The sequence below is a fragment of the Ailuropoda melanoleuca genome, chromosome 9 (assembly GCF_002007445.2).
Source record: "Ailuropoda melanoleuca isolate Jingjing chromosome 9, ASM200744v2, whole genome shotgun sequence".
Lineage (NCBI taxonomy): Eukaryota > Metazoa > Chordata > Mammalia > Carnivora > Ursidae > Ailuropoda > Ailuropoda melanoleuca.
Genome location: NC_048226.1, coordinates 69,570,719 through 69,589,852, shown reverse-complemented (window position 1 = coordinate 69,589,852; position 19,134 = coordinate 69,570,719). Strand labels below are relative to the sequence as shown.

At 38.6% G+C, this 19,134-nt stretch overlaps 1 protein-coding gene across 7 annotated transcripts in view; it reads left to right on the top strand.

Moving 5' to 3' along the window:
* Nucleotides 1–19,134, top strand: part of RRM2B (ribonucleotide reductase regulatory TP53 inducible subunit M2B) — an 88,609-nt gene that overhangs the window by 7,143 nt on the left and 62,332 nt on the right. For all 7 annotated transcript variants that reach the window (XM_034668404.1, XM_034668403.1, XM_019803132.2 and 4 more), the window contains exons 2-5: nucleotides 3,611–3,766; nucleotides 7,379–7,495; nucleotides 8,262–8,395; nucleotides 8,820–8,914. In XM_034668404.1, the coding sequence (XP_034524295.1) occupies nucleotides 3,611–3,766; nucleotides 7,379–7,495; nucleotides 8,262–8,395; nucleotides 8,820–8,914 (502 nt within the window). The remainder of the gene's footprint in view (nucleotides 1–3,610; nucleotides 3,767–7,378; nucleotides 7,496–8,261; nucleotides 8,396–8,819; nucleotides 8,915–19,134) is intronic.

Here is a 19,134-nt window from a genome sequence, read left to right as displayed (position 1 = left end):
CAAAATCTTGGTTCACTTCTTTTTTTTTTTTTTTTTTAAGACTTATTTATTTATTTTAGGGGGTGAGGAGGAGGGAGAGAATCTCAAGCAGGCGCCCTGCTGAGCACAGAGCCCCGAGGTGGGGCTTGATCCCATGACCCTGAGATCATGACCCTGATATCACAACCCAAGCTGAAACCAAGAGTCAGATGCTTAACCAACTGAGTCACCCAGGCGTCCTTTAGTTCACTTCTGAAAAGCAAATACAAATGGTTACAGGAGTTTTGTTTTTGTTGTTGGCTTTGTTGTTGTTGTTCTTGACTGCCTTTCTCTTCATCTCATGTATTCTTCAGTTAAGCAGAGATGGCTAGAGAAACTTTCATCTGGGGTCATCCAAAAAAACAAAAAAAAAAAAAAGGAAAGAAAAATGACAACCTGGAAACACAAGTTTATGCATTGGTGGCTTTCTTTCTGTATAGGTTAGAACATTTCTGTTGTTTTTTACTACTATTTTAGCAGGTTAAAAACACATTTCATGGTGAAATCTTAATCTATCATTTAGTGACATTAGAGGGGCTGCAGAGTTCTTCAGAACACATTTGGAAAGTCTCTGCTTGCTTTCTGGTTTCTTCTCTTTCCATTGTCCCTACATATGGTTAAGTCCAGACTTAGAAAGTTACTTCCAGTTTTTTAAAAATGTCACATTCCTGGGTGCCTGGGTGACTCAGTTCGTTAAGCAGCTGCCTTCAGCTGGGGTCATGATCTCAAGGTCCTGAAATCAGGCCCCACATCCGGATCCCTGCTCAGTGGTGAGTCTGCTTCTCCCTCTCCCTCTGCAGCTCCACCTGCTTGTGCTCTCTTGCTCACTTTCTCTCTCTCAAATAAATAAATAAAAAATTTTTAAAAAGTCACATGCCATCATGCCTTTTCCCCCATTGCTTTCTGTTCTAAAATATAGGTTCTTAGTCCAGGTCCATAGAGGATATTCCAGAGATCCTAGAACTTTGGAATGTATGGTCCTCCTGACATTGTATTAAAATGTGTGTGGATTTTTTAAAGCATCATGAAAATAAGCAATATATCATCTTTAGCTCAATCCAGAGGTTTATGTTACTTAAGCCCTCCTCTCTTCACCATTGGAAACTCTTTCATAATGCTCTCCTAATCCAACTTCTTCTCTTAACAATGCACATGTTATCAGAATGGAACAGGAAGAATATAGGTACAAACGTGAGTTTCATTCTTTTTCTAAATATTTTATTTATTTATTCATGAGAGGCAGGGAGAGAGAGAGAGGCAGAGGGAGAAGCAGGCTCCCAGTGGAGCATGATCCTGGGATCATGACCTGAGCTGAAGGCAGACACTTAACCAACTGAGCCACCCAGGCATCCTGAATTTCATTCTAATTGAAAGGTGCTAGTCTTCAGCAGTTTTCATAGATCCTAACATTGATCAATTATTCAATCAGTATTTAAAAACTCCCTCAGGGCCAGGGTGCTTGGTACCAAAGAGTTACTGCTTATGGTGGTTCACATAGCAAATACAGTGAAGGTAAGGAATGCCAGCTCTGAATACATACCCGTACCCCAGGGACAAAATGTATAAAGGCAACACAAAAAACTTGACAGCCTCCATTTAAAAAATTTGCTTAAATATTTGGGGGAATGAATATCAACTAAATGCTGGGTTCTAGGGATTCCACAAGAATAAAGTTGGTTTTTACTCTCAAGAAGCATAGTCGAGAGGAGGCTATAGATGAATAATTAGGAATTAAATTGCAGTGAGCTGTATGCTATGTTAGGGACCTAATCCAGGCCTTTAGGGCGATGGGGGAAAGGGAAATGTGGGAGTACTCAGAAAAGGCTTGATTTGTGTGGTTATCAGGTTATCTCAGTGATGTATTGTGGTCTTATGTTAAATTAAATTCAAAAGGTATCCAGTAACCCAATCACAAGATAAAAAGAAATTAGCAGCCCATTCACTTACTTAGCTAATGGATTTTTTTGTTTGGTTTCTTAAAGATTTTATTTATTTTATTTGAGAGAGAGAGAGAGACAGCCAGCGAGAGAGGGAACACAAGCAGGGGGAGTGGGAGAGGAAGAAGCAGGATCCCAGCGGAAGAGCCTGACATGGGGCTCGATCCCAGAACTCCGGAGTCACTCCCTGAGCCAAAGGCAGACGCTTAACGACTGAGCCACCCAGGCGCCCCTTATGCTTGACACAGTACTCTGGAAGCACCATAATAAATAAAAAGTGGTTTCTGCTCTCCAGGGCTCAAGTGCTTTATCTTGGGAGGCCCACACCTTCAAATAAGTAGTTACAAACTAAGACAGTCTCTACTCTAATGACCGTATGTATGCAGTTTGCAAGCCTTACCTGCATTTGTATAGCCTCAGGCTTTGATTTTTTGTCTTTTTCTCATCTTGCCTTGCCTTAGCACATTTGCTTCAGAGACGTGTGATTGGCGGAAGCAATGATAAGGACAAAAGAACATGATTGACCTGGCACTGGGGAGAGAGAGACAGTTTGAGTTAGGAGTCCAGAATTTAAATGTATCCCAATAATCTTGATTTATACATTTTAAGCCTAATTGTATATACTTTGTATATATTCATTCACATGCAAAGTACGACTCTTCTGATACTCTTGCTGACTATTAAAATATACACATATATTTTAAGTACTTAAAATATCTATATACCTGGCACCGTCCCTTTTTGGAATGCCATCATTTACAAGTTGTATGTATACAGGTGTATGTGCTTCTCACTTGATTCCACAAAGCTTTGAGCCAGCCCAGGGTGAGACCATCTGTAGTAATGTTAACAAGTAAATAATAATAACAAATTGGTATAAGGGAGGGTTCAAATGAACAAAGGTTGATAAATTGTTGGTAAGGAGTTTTCAGGTAAGTATTATGATAGTTCAGATTAGAAAAGAAAACATTAAAATAAGAAAGTAGAAAAAAAAAGAAAGTAGGGGTGCCTGGGTGGTTCAGTCAGTTAAACGTCTGCTTTCGGCTTAGGTCACAATCCCAGGGTCCTGGGGTCAAGCACCCTGCTCTGTGGGGAGTCTGCTTCTCCCTCTCCCTCTGAACCTTTCCCCTACTTGTGCTCTCACGTGCTCTCTCTCTTAAATGAATAAATAAAAAAATCTTTAAAAAGAAAATAGGAAAGTAGTTTATAATAGTATTCTGTTCATACCAGCATCCTATCTCTGAGAAAGGCACTGAAAGGGCGTTCTGTGCACAAACTTAGAAATTTGCACAACATGACATTTATGGATCTAGTTTTGTGCTTATCCTTAAAGTAGCAATAATGACAATTTTGTTGCATGCTTATTATGTACCAGGCTCTGTTTAAAGCACTTTTAATCATCAAGATTAACCTACGAGGTAAGTGTTATTTTACTGGTAAGGAAAAACCAAGGCTCAGAGAAGTTAAGCAACTTTTCTATGGTCACACAACTAAGCAAACACTATTAACCAGGAACAGATAACAGTAAAGGATTCAACCCAGGCAGAGGGGCTCCTCAACCTATGCTTCTCTTTAGCTTCCCCCAGTGTGTGTTTAAATATGAATAAAGAGGGAATGTCTACACAAAACGGGTGTTTGTGCTTTATTTTCCACAGAGATTATCTTCAGATACCAATGAAAATGAAGCAAAGTCAGATGAAGAGCCACTCCTACGAAAGAGTTCTCGCCGATTTGTCATCTTTCCAATCCAATACCCTGATATTTGGAAAATGTATAAACAGGCACAGGCATCCTTCTGGACAGCAGAAGAGGTAAGTGGCATTACCTTTGCCGGCAGGCACATTCTGTAGTGCAGTGTCACATCTGCTGTCCTGGGACATGGAAAAATGTTAACTTAGATTGTAAGATACATTGAATAAGACAGTTGTGGAAGATAATGCTTGAAATTACAGAAACTAAATGCAGTGTACTCCAGTGTTTTATGTTTAGATTGCAGTCTGTAAACATGCTTCCTGCTGCAAAAATGGCCTCTCGGTCTGCCAGGTTTTTACTTCCAATATATTTTAGAACATTTGCTATTTTTAAATAGGCTTTTGGTTTGCTGTGACCTAGACTAGTCTTTATTTATGGCCAGCAGCAGAATCAATAAAATTACGTTATGGCCAAAAAACGAGAGTGAACGCCTTAGGCACCCTGCTTTCCATTGAGAAACTTAGCTGATTGGGCAGAAAGGGCCACAGCAGAGAATCTGACTGCACTCACTTCTGAGCGGCCAGCCGGTACACCTCCCGGTCCAGCCCTGCTCTCAGTCACATCAAACCTGGCACTGCTACCCCAGCAGCCAGGACAGCGGTAGAATGCTGGATGTTAGGGTGGGATTTTCCACCTAGAAAATGAGTTGAACACAATAAATTAGAAAATACTGAATGGTTTGGCAAAGACAGTTGGTCATGTAAGTGGTTGCTCTGTAGTCTTGAGTGAACACGCAAATAGTCATTGTCTTCATCTTTGAATATGATGGATGATACCTGCGTTGCATACTTGCTCTGTGTGTGTGTGTGTGTATTTATCTATATAAATAGATAGAGATTTATATCTATTTTTCAGAAGATTGTTTCTATACACGTAAACACACACTGTTAAGAATGTATGCTCTGGAGCCAGATGGCCTAGGTACATATTCTGACTCTACCACGTACTAGCCGTGGAACTGGGAAAATTGCTTAACCTCTGTGTGTGTCCTCATTGGAAAAGTGAGCTAACGGTACCCGGTTCATTGGGTTATTGTAAGGATTAATGAGATGAGTCTCATGAATGAGATAAGTGAGATGTTTAGAATGCCACATGGTGCTTAGTAAGCACTAAATAAATGTAAGCTATTTTATACAGAATGAGGGAGATTTACATTAGAAATCAGAAGGCACCAATTGTTGGAGCTTCGATGACACTAATTTTACCCATTTATCCACCTGTGTTATATTGTTAAAAATCTTAGTTATACTCAGTTAACATACAGAGCAAAAAAACCCAAAACAAAATAAAACCCAGTATTTTCAAATTGGGTCATACTGCTTGGCACACCTGACTGTTCCTAACTGTGGTTTTCTAGGATGTCTTTTTTAGATATGGTTAACAGAACAAATGGAGTACACAGGTGACTTTTTCATTCATCATGTTAAAAAGCTACTGTGATACTTGGGTTTCTTAACATTTATTTGGAAATTACTTGCATCTTTTAGCAAATGTAATACATGTTGTATTATGACTAAGAAACACTAATTAAAAAAATTAAAATACACAGGTTGGTACGTATTTTGTTTAAATACACATTTTAAAAGGAAGTCAAACATATAGTTCCACATATTTTTCCTTTAAACAAATTATGACAACTTTAGACTTCATTGTTTTATCTGTGGTTTATCTTTATTCCTAAATATGGCAATCATCAGAAACCTTGATTCAGAAGAAAAAGGTCTAGGGTTTTGGATTTTTTTTTTAAAGCTACCAGGCAATTCTAATAACCAGCAGTTTGGAATCAATATTTGAAAGTGAAATTGAGAATTTGTTCGAAGAAGATATAGCTGGGTAGGAAGGTTTACGTTTTAAGAATGGGAGATGACTATTGTAGTATAAATGTATAAGACTTTTTGAAGTTGAGTGTTTGAAGAGTTTTATATTTAAGAGTGAGCATATTATAATATAAAATTTAATATCAGGAGTATAACACATAAAAATTAGGAAGGTGTCCTTCAGTTAATCCTGAGTTGAGCTCTTAAGAGAATAGGACCTGATATTTAGCTTCTGTGTTTTAAAAGATACGTACAGGTATACCCCCTCAACCCCACTGTATCTCCAACACTTATTTTTTTTTAAAGATTTATTTATTTATTTGAGAGAGGAGAGCAGAGTGGGGGAGGGACAGAGGGAGAGGGAGAATCTCAAAGAGACTCCCCACTGAGTGTGGAGCCCAATGTGGGGCTCCATCTCACCACCCTGAGATCATGACCTGAGCTAAAATCAAGAGTCAGATGCTTAAATGGTTGAGCTACCCAGGTGCCCCTCCAACACTTATTACAGAGTCTGACATGTAGTAGGTGCTCAGTAAACATTTAAAGAATAAAGTAACAGGAAAAAGAATTTCAAAAAAGAACACAAATAAGGAAATATTAATCCTTTTTGGAATGGTCAAAGAGATTAGGGCTTTGTTAGATTAAATAAAAGGACAAAGGACAACTATATATTTCAAATGTTTATGAAGTTTTTGTGAAAAATACTTCAGAGATCTTCCTAAGACAAAATAATATCTATAAGGTGTATTTAAATACTAGTTTAAATTGTAGATTCTATCAAACTCTAGAGTGCCTTACTCTATTAATTCCAAGGACTAGTTCTAATAAACATATTTTATTTATTTATTTATTTGAGAGAGAGAGAGAGAGCACAATCAGGGGGAGGGGCAGAGGGAGAGGGAGAAGCAGACTCCCCACTGAGCAGAGAGCCTGACGTGGGGCTCGATCCCAGGACTCTGAGACCATGACCTGGGCCAAAGGCAGACGCTTAACTGACTGAGCCACCCAGGTGCCCCTCTTTTTTTTTTTTTTTTAAGGTTTTATTTATATAAGAGAGAGAGAGCGCAAGCAGGGGGAGGGGCAAAGGAAGGGGGAGAATAGGTTCCCCACTGAGTGTGGAGCCCATGCAGGATGCCATCCCAGGACCCTGAGATCATGACCTGAGCGGAAGTCAGATGCCCAACTGACTGAGTCACCTAGAGGTCCCCCATTTTAAAAAATGTCTCTATTCCCAGAAGAAGCCATACCTTTAAATTGCTTTAAAACCGAGGTTGTTACCTGCCTGATATTATTTTTGGTTATAAAAGTAGATTGGCTGGTGGTAAAGTAGCAGCTACTATTGCTTAACAGGTAGCTAATCTAACACTACAGTAAGTATTATATATCATGTTAAAGCAATGGCTGTTGAAAGTCATTAGTTTATTCTGCCTTAGTTAGCCAGAATATAGAGTCCTTCAAAATGCTTTTATTTTATTGTGTTCCTTTGTAATAGTCTTAGACACTTATGGGTAGCTATAATAATATCTTAGATGGGATGGCTTACAAACAACAGAATTTTATTTCTCATAGTTCTAGAGGCAGATTTGGTATCTGGTGAGGTCCCGGGTCCTTCTGTTTTTCATATCGCAGAAGGGGTGAGGAAGCTCTCTGAGGACTCTTTTATAGGGGCACTAATCCCATTCATAAGGGCTCCACCCTCGAGACCTAACCACCTTCTAAAGACTCCATCAACCTCCAAAACCATCCCATTGGGGATTAGTTTCAAACACATGTATTTGTGTGTGTGGGGGGGGAACATTCAGTCTATAGTAGTTAAACACCAAGTTAAAATTTTTGAAAATCTTTTTATTTCAGGTTGACTTATCAAAGGATCTCCCTCACTGGAACAAGCTTAAATCAGATGAGAAATATTTTATCTCTCACATATTAGCCTTTTTTGCAGCCAGTGATGGAATTGTGAATGAAAATTTGGTAAGATTTTTGTTGTTTTTCTGTTCCCATTTAGCTGAATGATGATAATGGCAGTAAGATAGTTACGCTAAGCCTGAAAAATGACTTCTAGAAAATGAACTAGATATAACTTAACTCTCAAAGATGTTTTTCTGATGAAGTGTCAGAGAAAAGGATACATTTCTCCCATTTGACCAGCAAAATATCATGAAATCAAACATATTATGCCAATCAAAACTACTTATAATGCATAGATATGAGTTCAATTTTTACCCTTAGATAGTAATCTTAATAGAGAGCCTGCACCTTAATAACCCTTCTGGAGCTCTGTAATAGAGCATGGCATTCTGGCTTCCCATTTTTAAATTTGTATTATGGTTGGCCAGGAGGCATGCTTTCTTGTTAGAGAGAATTAGAAAGATGCAAACTTTCATCATGAATTAGAAGGGGCTTCAATCGATCTTCTGCTGTTGGGGAAAATAAAAAGACTTAAGGTCAATTTTACAAAGCAAAGGAATTATTTTTGATAGCCGTTCTGAAATATACTTGGCTTTATAGGAAGTATCTCCACCTATTAGGTCAATTCATTTAATTGCTTAAGAATACATTATGCAACTAATTTATTGTGGAGGATTGATAGATAATACTGCTTAAAATACATAAATTCTGTCTAACCTGTTTGTGGCATGATAGGTAATTTTTAAGTGATAATTCTGGTGTCCAGGTTCTGATTTTCAGTGTTTAATGAAAATCCACAGAATTGGATATGTTTCCCTTATTTTTGTAGGTGGAGCGCTTTAGTCAGGAGGTACAGGTTCCAGAGGCTCGCTGTTTCTATGGCTTTCAAATTCTCATCGAGAATGTTCACTCAGAGATGTACAGTTTGCTAATAGACACTTACATCAGAGATCCCAAGAAAAGGTATTACCATTGGGATTTTACTTACAAAGGTTTATTGCTATTGCTTATGTTAAGAGCAGAATTTACTCCAAAATCAAATGTTAGGGAAAAATTATTCAAATGTTTTCTATTGTTTAATAATGTGTTGGGTTAAAAAAACGTGTATAGAACCAGTTCATCTTTGGGTAGTATATCTTTAAAAATTGTGTAGCACATTGTGTTTAGAAATTGAATACTAACTTTAGTCCGTTTTGTATCAAACCAGATCCAAGTCACTAATTTGAATTTTAGTTTCATTTCTATACTTTGTGGACATGAAAAATACAGAAAAATGACAGATCTGATAGCATATCATAGGATTGCAATTATTATTGATGATTAATGAAAATTTATTCTTGATTAAGAAAAACAAATGAATAACTTTGCCATTCTTTTGTTTTTACAGGGAATTTTTATTTAATGCAATTGAAACAATGCCATATGTTAAGAAAAAAGCAGACTGGGCCTTACGATGGATAGAAGATAGAAAATCTACTTTTGGTAAGTAGCTTTAATTTAAAAATGACCAGATTTACCTCCGTTGACATAACACTTTTTTTGTGGTGTGACTATCAGGTACTAATCAAAGTCCCAGAATGGAAAAGAAGTACAAATGTCTCCACGTCCACCTTTAGTAGAATCATTATTCCTAATGATTAGGAACCAGTGATAAGAAAATCTAAAGCTGTTATCTGTTTCGTTTAATAAGTTGAAAGATAAAAGCTTAAGATGTCAGTACATAATTACAGGTAAATAAAAGTCATATAGAATCTGACAAGAATATTGTAGCAATCAGTTTGTCTCTGCTTTCATGAATGTTTATTTAAGGGAGTTAAAGCAAGTCAAAGTCACATTTTTTTCAGGGAACAAATGTGTAGCTTCTGAAAAATTATACATAGTAGTTGCTCAATAAATATTTAATTTAATTAAAATATTCAGATACTTCATTTGAATAACTCTAAGTACATGTCTCATACTTACCTATTTCATAATTAGTGGTCTTTACTTTCTGGTTTTATTCATTATGGGGGAAGCAAATCTCAAAATTTTTGGTCTCAGGACTTCTTTGTATTCTTAAAAATTATCGAGGACTCTCCTATTGGTGTGGGTTATTGATATTTCCATATTAGAAATTAAAACCAAGAAACTTAAAAAAAATTTATTAATGAATTTAAAAGTAATTGTAATAACCCATTATATTTTATTATAAATAACACATATTTATGAAAAAACACTACTTCCCCCCTCCTCTAAATTTTGCAAACCTTTTAAATGTCTGACTTAATAGAAGACAACTGGATTGTATTTGCTTCCACATTCAATTTGTTGCATAATATTGCTGTAGTTTCTTGTATAGTTATGAAGAAAATCCAGTCTTATTCAGATGTGTAGTTAGAAAAGGGAAGACTATTTTACCAGGCTTCTCAGATTATTGTGGATATGTCATGTAGCCTCTGGAAATCACCACTGTACACCCATGTGAGAAAGATAGTAAAAGAAAAAAAATAGTGTCTTAGCATTATTATGAAGATAGTTTTGACCTCACAGACCTCCTCAGTCTGTGGATTTCCAGGGACCCCCTGGACCACACGTTGAGAACCAGTAATGTAGAGTAAGGTATGAGACAAGCCTGTTATATATCAGGGAAAAACCAGATATGTTTGCATTGCTTTCAGTTCATTTCAAGAATGAGAAAAGTGATGGTTTTCGGGGTGCATAAAAATTATCTGAGAGTTTTGCAGAAAAACCTCAGGTAGGACTGAGGAATCTGCATTTTATACCCAGCTGATTTTCTCACAAGTGGTTTGAGATACACTGGCTTTAAAGAAAAAAGGACAGAAATATCCAGGTGTTCAATATGCATTGAAAATAGTATGGCTGGATACCGATGGAAAATGATGAACAGGCTTGCAGCTAGCATGTATTTCATAACTACCAAAGAAAGTAACCTAGAGAGAAAATAAAGGAGGGTGGCAGTCACTGTGTGACAACAGCAGGGTTCCAGCTAAATTCTGCATATTACTTGCTCTCAAGGCAGAGCCATGCTGCAGATGCAGAAAAAGGATTAGACAAAATTCGGTATCCATTTATGATAAAAACTCTCAAAAAAGCAGGTATAGAGGAAACATGCCTCAACATGATAAAAGCCATATATGACAAACTCACAGCTAACATTATACTCAATTGTGAAAAGCTGAAAGCCTTTCCTCAAGATTAGAAGCAAGACAAGGATGCCCACTCTCACCACTTTTATTCAACATAGTATTGGAAGTCCTAGCTGGAGCAATTAGGCAAGAAAAAAAAAGCCATCCAAATTGGAAAGGAAGAAGTAAAACTCACTATTTGCAGGTGACATGATATATATAGAAAACCCTAAAGATTCCATAAAAAACAAAAACAAAAACTATTAGAACTAGTAAATAGATTCAGTGAAGTTGCAGGATACAAAATTAGTATACAGAAATCTGTTGTGTTTCTATACAATAATAACTATCAGAAAGAGAAATTAAACAATCCTATTTACAGTTGCATCAACAAGAATAAAATACCTAGGAATAAATTTAACCAAGGAGTTGAAAGACCTGTATGTTGAAAACTCTAAGACATTAATGAAAGAAATTGAAGATGCAAATAAATGGAAAGATATTCCATGCTCATAGATTGAAAGAATCAATGTTGTTAAAATGTCCATAATACCCAAACAATCTACAGATTAAATGCAATCACTATCAAAATTCTAATAGCATTTTTCAAAGAAATAGAACAAATAATTCTAAAATTTATGTGGAACCACAAAAAAAATCTCAAATAGGCAAGCAATCTTGAGAAAGAACAAAGCTGGAGGCATCATCCTCCCTGATTTCAAACTATTTTACAAAGCTATAATAATCAAACCAGTATTGTATTGGTATAAAAAACAGATACATAGATCAATGGAACAGAATAGAGAGCCCAGAAATAAAACCCATGCATATATGGTCAATTTGTTTATGACAAAGGAGCCAAGAATATACAGTGGCAAAAAGACAGTCCCCTTGATAAATAGTATAGAGAAAAGTGGACAACTACAAGCAAAAGAATGAAACTATGAATTGCTGTCTCACACCATACACAAAATTAATTCAAAACAGATTAAATATTTGAATGTATGACCCAAAACCTTTAAAATTCCAGAAGAAAACATAGGTGGTAAACTTCTTGACATAGGTCTTGGCGATTATATTTTGAATCTGACACCAAAAGCAAAAGCAACAGAAGCAAAAATAAACACGTGGGACTGTATCAAACTAAAAACCTTCTGCACAGCAAAGGAAACCATCAACAAAATGAAAAAGCAACCTACTGGTATCTTATAAGGGGCTAATATCCAAAATACATAAAGAACTTATATAACTCAATAGCAAAAAAAAAAAAAAAAAAAAGATTTTAAAATGAGATTAAAAGGAGAAGATCTGACTAGACATTTTCCCAAAAAGTACATATAGATGGCCAACAGACACATGAAAAGATGCTGAACATCATTAATCATCAAGGATATGATCAAAACCATAATGATATTACCTCACACCTGTTAGAATGCCTATTATCAAAGGATAACAAGTGTTGATGAGGATGTGGACAAAAGGAAACCCTTACACTATTGGTGGGAATGTACATTGGTACAGCCACTGGGGAAACCAGGGTGGAGGTTCTTCAAAAAATTGGAAATAGAGCTACCATACGATCCAGCAATTCCTCTCCTGGGCATTTATCTGAAGAAAATGAAAACATGAATTCAAAAAGATATATGCACCCCCATGTTCATTGCAGCGTTATTTATAATAGCTAAGATATGGAAACAACCTAAGTGCCCATCAATGGATGAATGGATAGAGAAAATTGTGTGTGTGTGTGTGTGTGTGTGTGTGTGTGTGTGTGTGTATGTGTGTGTAATAATGGCATATTAATTAGCCATCTGACCATTTGCAACAACATGAATGGACCTTGAGGGCATAATGCTAAGTGTAGTAAATCAGACAAAGACAAATACTATATGATCTCTCTTATATGTGGAAACTAAGAACAAAAAAACCTAAAATCTAAAATCTGAGCTCATAGATAACAATAGATTGGTGGTTGTAAGAGGTGAGGGGTAGGGGTCAGGAGAAATGAATGAGTGGGGTCAACAGGTTTAAAGAAAAGAGGGGCTATGTGGCTTACTTGGACAAATGTCAGTGATCAGCAAAACATCCTCATCAACACTTGTTATCTTTTGATAATAGGTATTCTAACAGGTGTGAGGTAATATCATTATGGTTTTGATCATATCCTTGATGATTAATGATGTTCAAATAACTTTTGGAAAAAAAAGAATAAATATTTCCCATTACAGTCGACTCTTGAACAACATGGGTTTGACCTATGTGGGTCCACTTATACACAGATTTTTTTGATAAATATAGTACAGTACTATAAATGTATTTTCTTTTTCTTATGACTTAATAAAGTTTTCTTTAGCTTTATTGTGAGAATACAGTATATAATACATATAACACACAAAATATGTGTTGACTTTTTTTTAATTTTTTTATTTTTTATTTTATTTTATTTTATTTTATTTTATTTTATTTTATTTTATTATGTTAATCACCATACAGTACATCCCCAGATTCCGATGTAAAGTTTGATGCTTCATTAGTTGCGTATAACACCCAGTGCACCATGCAATACGTGCCCTCCTTACTACCCATCACCAGTCTATCCCATTCCCCCACCCCCTCCCCTCTGAAGTCTTCAGTTTGTTTCTCATAGTCCATAGTCTCTCATGTTTCATTCCCCCTTCTGATTACCCCCCTTTTCTTTATCCCTTTCTTCCCCTACCGATCATCCTAGTTCTTATGTTCCATAGATGAGAGAAATCATATGATAATTGTCTTTCTCTGCTTGACTTATTTCACTTAGCATTATCTCCTCCAGTGCCGTCCATGTTGCAGCAAATGTTGAGAATTCGTTCTTTCTGATAGCTGAGTAATATTCCATTGTATATATGGACCACAGCTTCTTAATCCAGTCATCTGTTGAAGGGCATCTCGGCTCCTTCCATGATTTGGCTATTGTGGACAATGCAGCTATGAACATTGGGGTGCATATGGCCCTTCTCTTTACTACGTCTGTATCTTTGGGGTAAACACCCAGTAGTGCAATGGCTGGGTCATAGGGTAGTTCAATTTTTAACTTTTTAAGGGACCTCCACACTGTTTTCCAGAGTGGCTGTACCAACTTGCATTCCCACCAACAATGTAGGAGGGATCCCCTTTCTCCACATCCTCTCCAACAATTGTTGTTTCTTGCCTTGTCTATCTTTGCCATTCTAACTGGCGTAAGGTGGTATCTCAGTGTGGTTTTGATTTGAATTTCCCTGATGGCTAATGATTTTGAACATTTTTTCATGTGTCTGTTAGCCATTTGTATGTCTTCATTGGAAAAGTGTCTGTTCATATCTTCTGCCCATTTTATGATTTGTTTATTTGTTTCTCGTGTATTGAGTTTGAGAAGTTCTTTGTAGATCTTGGATACCAGTCCTTTATCTGTGGTGTCCTTTGCAAATATATTCTCCCATTCCGTGGGCTGTCTCTTAGTTTTTTTGACTGTTTCCTTGGCTGTGCAGAAGCTCTTTATCCTGATAAAGTCCCATAAGTTCATTTTATCTTTTATTTCTCTTGCCTTTGGAGATGTGTCGTGAAAAAGGTTGCTCTGGCCGATGTCATAGAAGTTGTTGCCTATGTTCTCCTCTAGAATTTTGATGGATTCCTGTCTCACATTGAGGTCTTTCATCCATTTGGAGTTTATTTTTGTGTATGGTGTGAGAGAGTGGTCAAGTTTCATTCTTTTGCATGTAGCTGTCCAATTTTCCCAGCACCATTTATTGAAGAGACTGTCTTTTTTCCACCGGATGTTTTTTCCTGCTTTATCAAAGATTAGTTGCCCAAAGAGCCGAGGGTCCATTTCTGGGTTCTCTATTCTGTTCCATTGGTCGATGTGTCTGTTTTTGTGCCAGTACCATGCTGTCTTTGTGATCACAGCTTTGTAGTACAGCTCGAAATCCGGCATTGTGATGCCCCCAGCTTTGTTTTTCCTTTTCAACAGTTCCTTGGAGATTCGGGGCCTTTTCTGGTTCCATACAAATTTAAGGACTATTTGTTCCAGTTCTTTGAAAAATGTCCTCGGTATTTTGATCGGGATAGCATTGAAAGTGTAGATTGCTCTGGGTAGTATGGACATTTTAACTATGTTAATTCTTCCAATCCATGAGCATGGAATATTTTTCCATCTTTTTATGTCTTCCTCAATATCTTTCAAAAGTGATCTATAGTTTCTAGCATATAGGTCCTTTACGTCTCTGGTTAAGTTAATTCCAAGGTAACGCATGGTTTTTGGTGTTATTGTAAATGGGATGGATTCCCTAATTTCTCTTTCTTCAGTCTCGTTATTCGTGTATAGAAATGCAACTGATTTCTGGGCATTGATTTTGTATCCTGCCACCTTACTGAATTGTTCTATAACTTCTAATAGTTTGGGAGTGGATTCCTTTGGGTTTTCCATATAGAGTATCATGTCATCTGCAAAGAGAGACAGTTTGACTTCTTCTTTGCCGATTTGGATACCTTTGATCCCTTTTTGTCTTCTGATTGCTGTTGCAAGGACTTCTAGTACTATGTTGAATAATAGTGGCGAGAGTGGGCATCCTTGTCGTGTTCCTGATCTTAAGGGAAAGGCTTCCAGCTTTTCCCCATTGAGAATAATGCTTGCAGTAGGCTTTTCATAGATGGCTTTTATGAGATTGAGAAATGTACCCTCTATTCCTACACTCTGAAGGGTTTTAATCAGGAAAGGATGCTGTATTTTGTCAAATGCTTTTTCTGCATCAATTGAGAGGATCATATGGTTCTTGAGTCTTTTCTTGTTGATATGATGTATCACATTGATTGATTTGCGAGTGTTGAACCATGCTTGCATCCCAGGTATGAATCCCACTTGGTCATGATGGATAATCCTTTTAATGTACTGTTGGATTCTATTAGCAAGGATCTTGTTGAGGATTTTGGCATCCATATTCATTAGAGAAATCGGTCTGTAATTCTCCTTTTTGAGGGGGTCTTTGCCTGGTTTGGGGATCAAGGTAATATTAGCCTCATAGAATGAGTTTGGTAGCTTTCCTTCTGTTTCTATTTTTTGAAATAGCTTTAGGAGAATAGGTATTATTTCTTCTTTGAATGTTTGGTAGAATTCCCCAGGAAAACCGTCTGGGCCTGGAGTTTTATTATTTGGAAGGTTGTTTATCACTGACTCAATTTCTTCATAGTTAATTGGCCTATTTAAGAAATCTATTTCTTCCTGTTTCAGTCTTGGTAGTTTATAGGTTTCCAGGAAGGCCTCCATCTCTTCCAGATTGTTTAGTTTTTTGGCATATAGCTGTTGATAAAAGTTTCTAATAATCCTTGCAATTTCAATGGTGCTGGTCGTGACCTCTCCCTTTTCAGTCATAATTTTAATAATCTCAGTCCTTTCTCTTTGTTTTTGGACAAGTTTTGCCAGTGGTCTATCAATTTTATGGATTCTCTCAAAGAACCAGCTTCTAGTCCTGTTGATCTGCTCTACTGTGGTTCTGGTCTCTAATTCATTGATTTCTGCTCTAATCTTGGTCAACTCCTTCCTTGTCAGTGGGTTAGGCCTGTCCCTCTGTTGCTGTTCCAGTTTCTTGAGGTGAGAATATAGAAACTGCATTTTAGATTTTTCTATTCTTTTGAGTGAGGCTTGGATGGCTATGTATTTCCCCCTTAGGACTGCCTTTGCAGTATCCCATAGGTTTTGGACCGTTGTGTATTCATTCTCGTTGGTCTCCATAAATTGTTTAATTTGTTTTTTGATTTCCTGGTTTATCGAGTCATTCTTGAGCAGGATGGTTCTTAGCCTCCAAGTGTTTGAGTTTCTTCCAGGTTTTTCCTTGTGGTTGAGTTCCAATTTCAGAGCGTTGTGGTCTGAGAATATGCAGGGGATAATTTCAATCTTTTGGTATTGGCTGAGACCTGTTTTGTGTCCCAGAGCATGATCTATTCTTGAGAATGTTCCATGGGCATTTGAATAGAATGAGTATTCTTTGGTTCTGGGGTGTAGTGTTCTATATATATCTATGAGGTCCAACTCGTCGAGTATGGCATTCAAAGCCTTTGATTCTTTGCTTAGTTTTTGCCAGGGTGTTCTGTCTATTTCTGATAGTGGGGTGTTGAGGTCCCCTACTATTACTGTGTTCTTATCTATATGTCTCTTTATTTTGGTTAAGAGTTGGCTTGTGTATCTTGCTGCTCCCCTGTTGGGGGCATATATATTAATAATTGTCATATCCACTTGTTGAATACTTCCTTTAAGAATAATATAGTGCCCTTCTGTATCTCTCTCTATGGCCTCTAGTTTAAAATCCAGTCTATCTGATATGAGAATTGCTACTCCAGCTTTCTTTTGAGGTCCATTTGCGTGGAAGATGGTACTCCATCCCCTTACTCTAAGTCTGAATGCATCTTTGGGTTCAAAATGAGTCTCTTGTAGACAGCAAATGGATGGGTCATGTCTTTTTATCCAATCTGCAACCCTGTGGCGTTTTATGGGAGAGTTTAAGCCATTTAGATTGATAGAGATTATTGACAGATATGATTTTAATGATGCCATTTCTCTTTAAAGTCTTTGTATCGGTTGTGACTTGCTGCTCTGTATCACTCTTGGGGCCTTTTTACCTTTATAGAGCCCCCCTTAATATCTCCTGTAGGGCTGGTTTCGTGGTTACGAAATTGGTTAATGATTGGCGATTTTGGAACGTCTTTATTTCTCCATCAATTCTGAATGACAGCTTTGCTGGATAAAGGATCCTTGGCTGCATGTTTTTCTCTGAAAGAGCTTTAAAAATGCCCCCCCAAGCCTTTCTCTCATTCCAGGTCTCTGTAGACAGGTCTGACGTAATCCTGATACCTTTGCCTTGGTACGTGAGAAATTTCTTTGCCCTGGCCGCTTTCAATACTGTATCCTTGGATCTAATATTTGCGAATTGCACTATGACATGCCGTGGCGTAGGTTTGTCCTGGTTGAGCTTGGATGGGGTCCTCTCTGCCTCTTGGACACGAATGCTTGTTTCCCTTGCTAGATTAGGGAAGTTTTCAGCTACAATTTGTTCAAATATCTCTTCTAGACCTCTGTTTTTCTCCACCCCTTCAGGGATGCCGATGATTCTGACATTGGATCGTTTCATAGAGTCAGTAATCTCCCGTAATCTACATTCGTGGGCGTGGATTTTTTTAAGACCAGCTTCTATTTTCGTTTTTTCTTCTACTAACCCATCCTCCAATTCGCTAACGCGTTCCTCTGCCTCGGTGACCCTGGCCGTCAGAGCCTCTAGTTTTGACTGTATTTGGCCCATAGAATTTTTAATTTCTGTCAGATTCGCTCTCATTTCTGCCCTTAGGGATTCTATATTCTCAGCAACGCTTTCTCTGATGCTTTTTTCAAGTTTACTCATCATCTTGACCATTGTTGCTCTGAATTCCATTTCTGATAATTGGGATACATCCATATGTATTAATTCTGTGGCCGAGGCCAATTCTGTGGCAGAGGCCACAGACTCATTATCTTTTCTTTGCTGGGGGGGACTTCTCCTTCTCGTCATTCTGATGAAGAGAGATTGCAGGGTTGTCCAGAGCCCAAGTGTTGACTGGGACCCAGGCCGTGCGCCCTTGTTTTATAGAGATCTTAGGGATGTGGGCTTCTTCCTTAAAGAGTTTATTTATTTATTTGAGAGAGAGAGAGACAGTCAGCAAGAAAGGGAACCCAAGCAGAGGAGTGGGAGAGGAAGAAGCAGGTTCCCGGTGGAGAAGCCCGATGAGGGACTCCTTACGGAGCGTTGTGATCACACCCTAATCCGAAGACAGGTGCTTGGTGACTGCGCCACTCAGGCGCTCCGGGTTGTGGGCTTCTTGATTTTTCAGCCTGCCTTCTGGGGGAGGGGCCTGCCTGCCGGTACTCAGAAAACCCTGTTTGGGTAGAGTCTCTGTGTCCCTTGCGAGGGGGGATGGGGATGGGCACCCTGTGAGCCGGTATTTCCGGGCTTTTGTTCTCTGGCGGCTTTCCCTGGCGGTTTGCTATGCCTCTTCTGAGAGAGCAGCAGCGGCTGAAATTCAGCCTCTGTCTCAGAACAGAGGGATCGCGGATCGTTCTCCACTGATGTTCTGGCCACTTTAACTCTGTTTCTGTTGGTGCTGCTCAACCCTGCAGCATCCCGGGCTGTGCGCCCCACACCCGGCGTCCCAGCCCTCACTTCCAGGGCCGGCACGTCTCTGTCCTTTGTGTTTCCAACCCCGCCAGCCGCCAGCCGCCCCGCGCGGGCTCCCGGAGCTCCCCGTCTCAGTCTGGTGTCTCACGGGTGCTGACCGCGAGTCCGCCTGCTCCCCCGTGCAGGTGGCCCTCCAGCCGCCAGCCGCCCCGCGGACGCTCCCGGAGCTCCCGGTCTCAGCCTCGATCCAGTGAGCACACCGGAGCTCCGGAGCTCCGTGAGATGCTTGGTGGTGCACGCTCCCGGCTCACGGACTCAGTCTGCCGTTTCCAGAGTGCGGGTCCGCGGTCCGCCCGCTCCCCGGTGCAGGTGGCCCGCCAGCCGCCCTGCGCGCGCGCTCCTGGAGCTCGCGTTCTAAGTCTGTTGT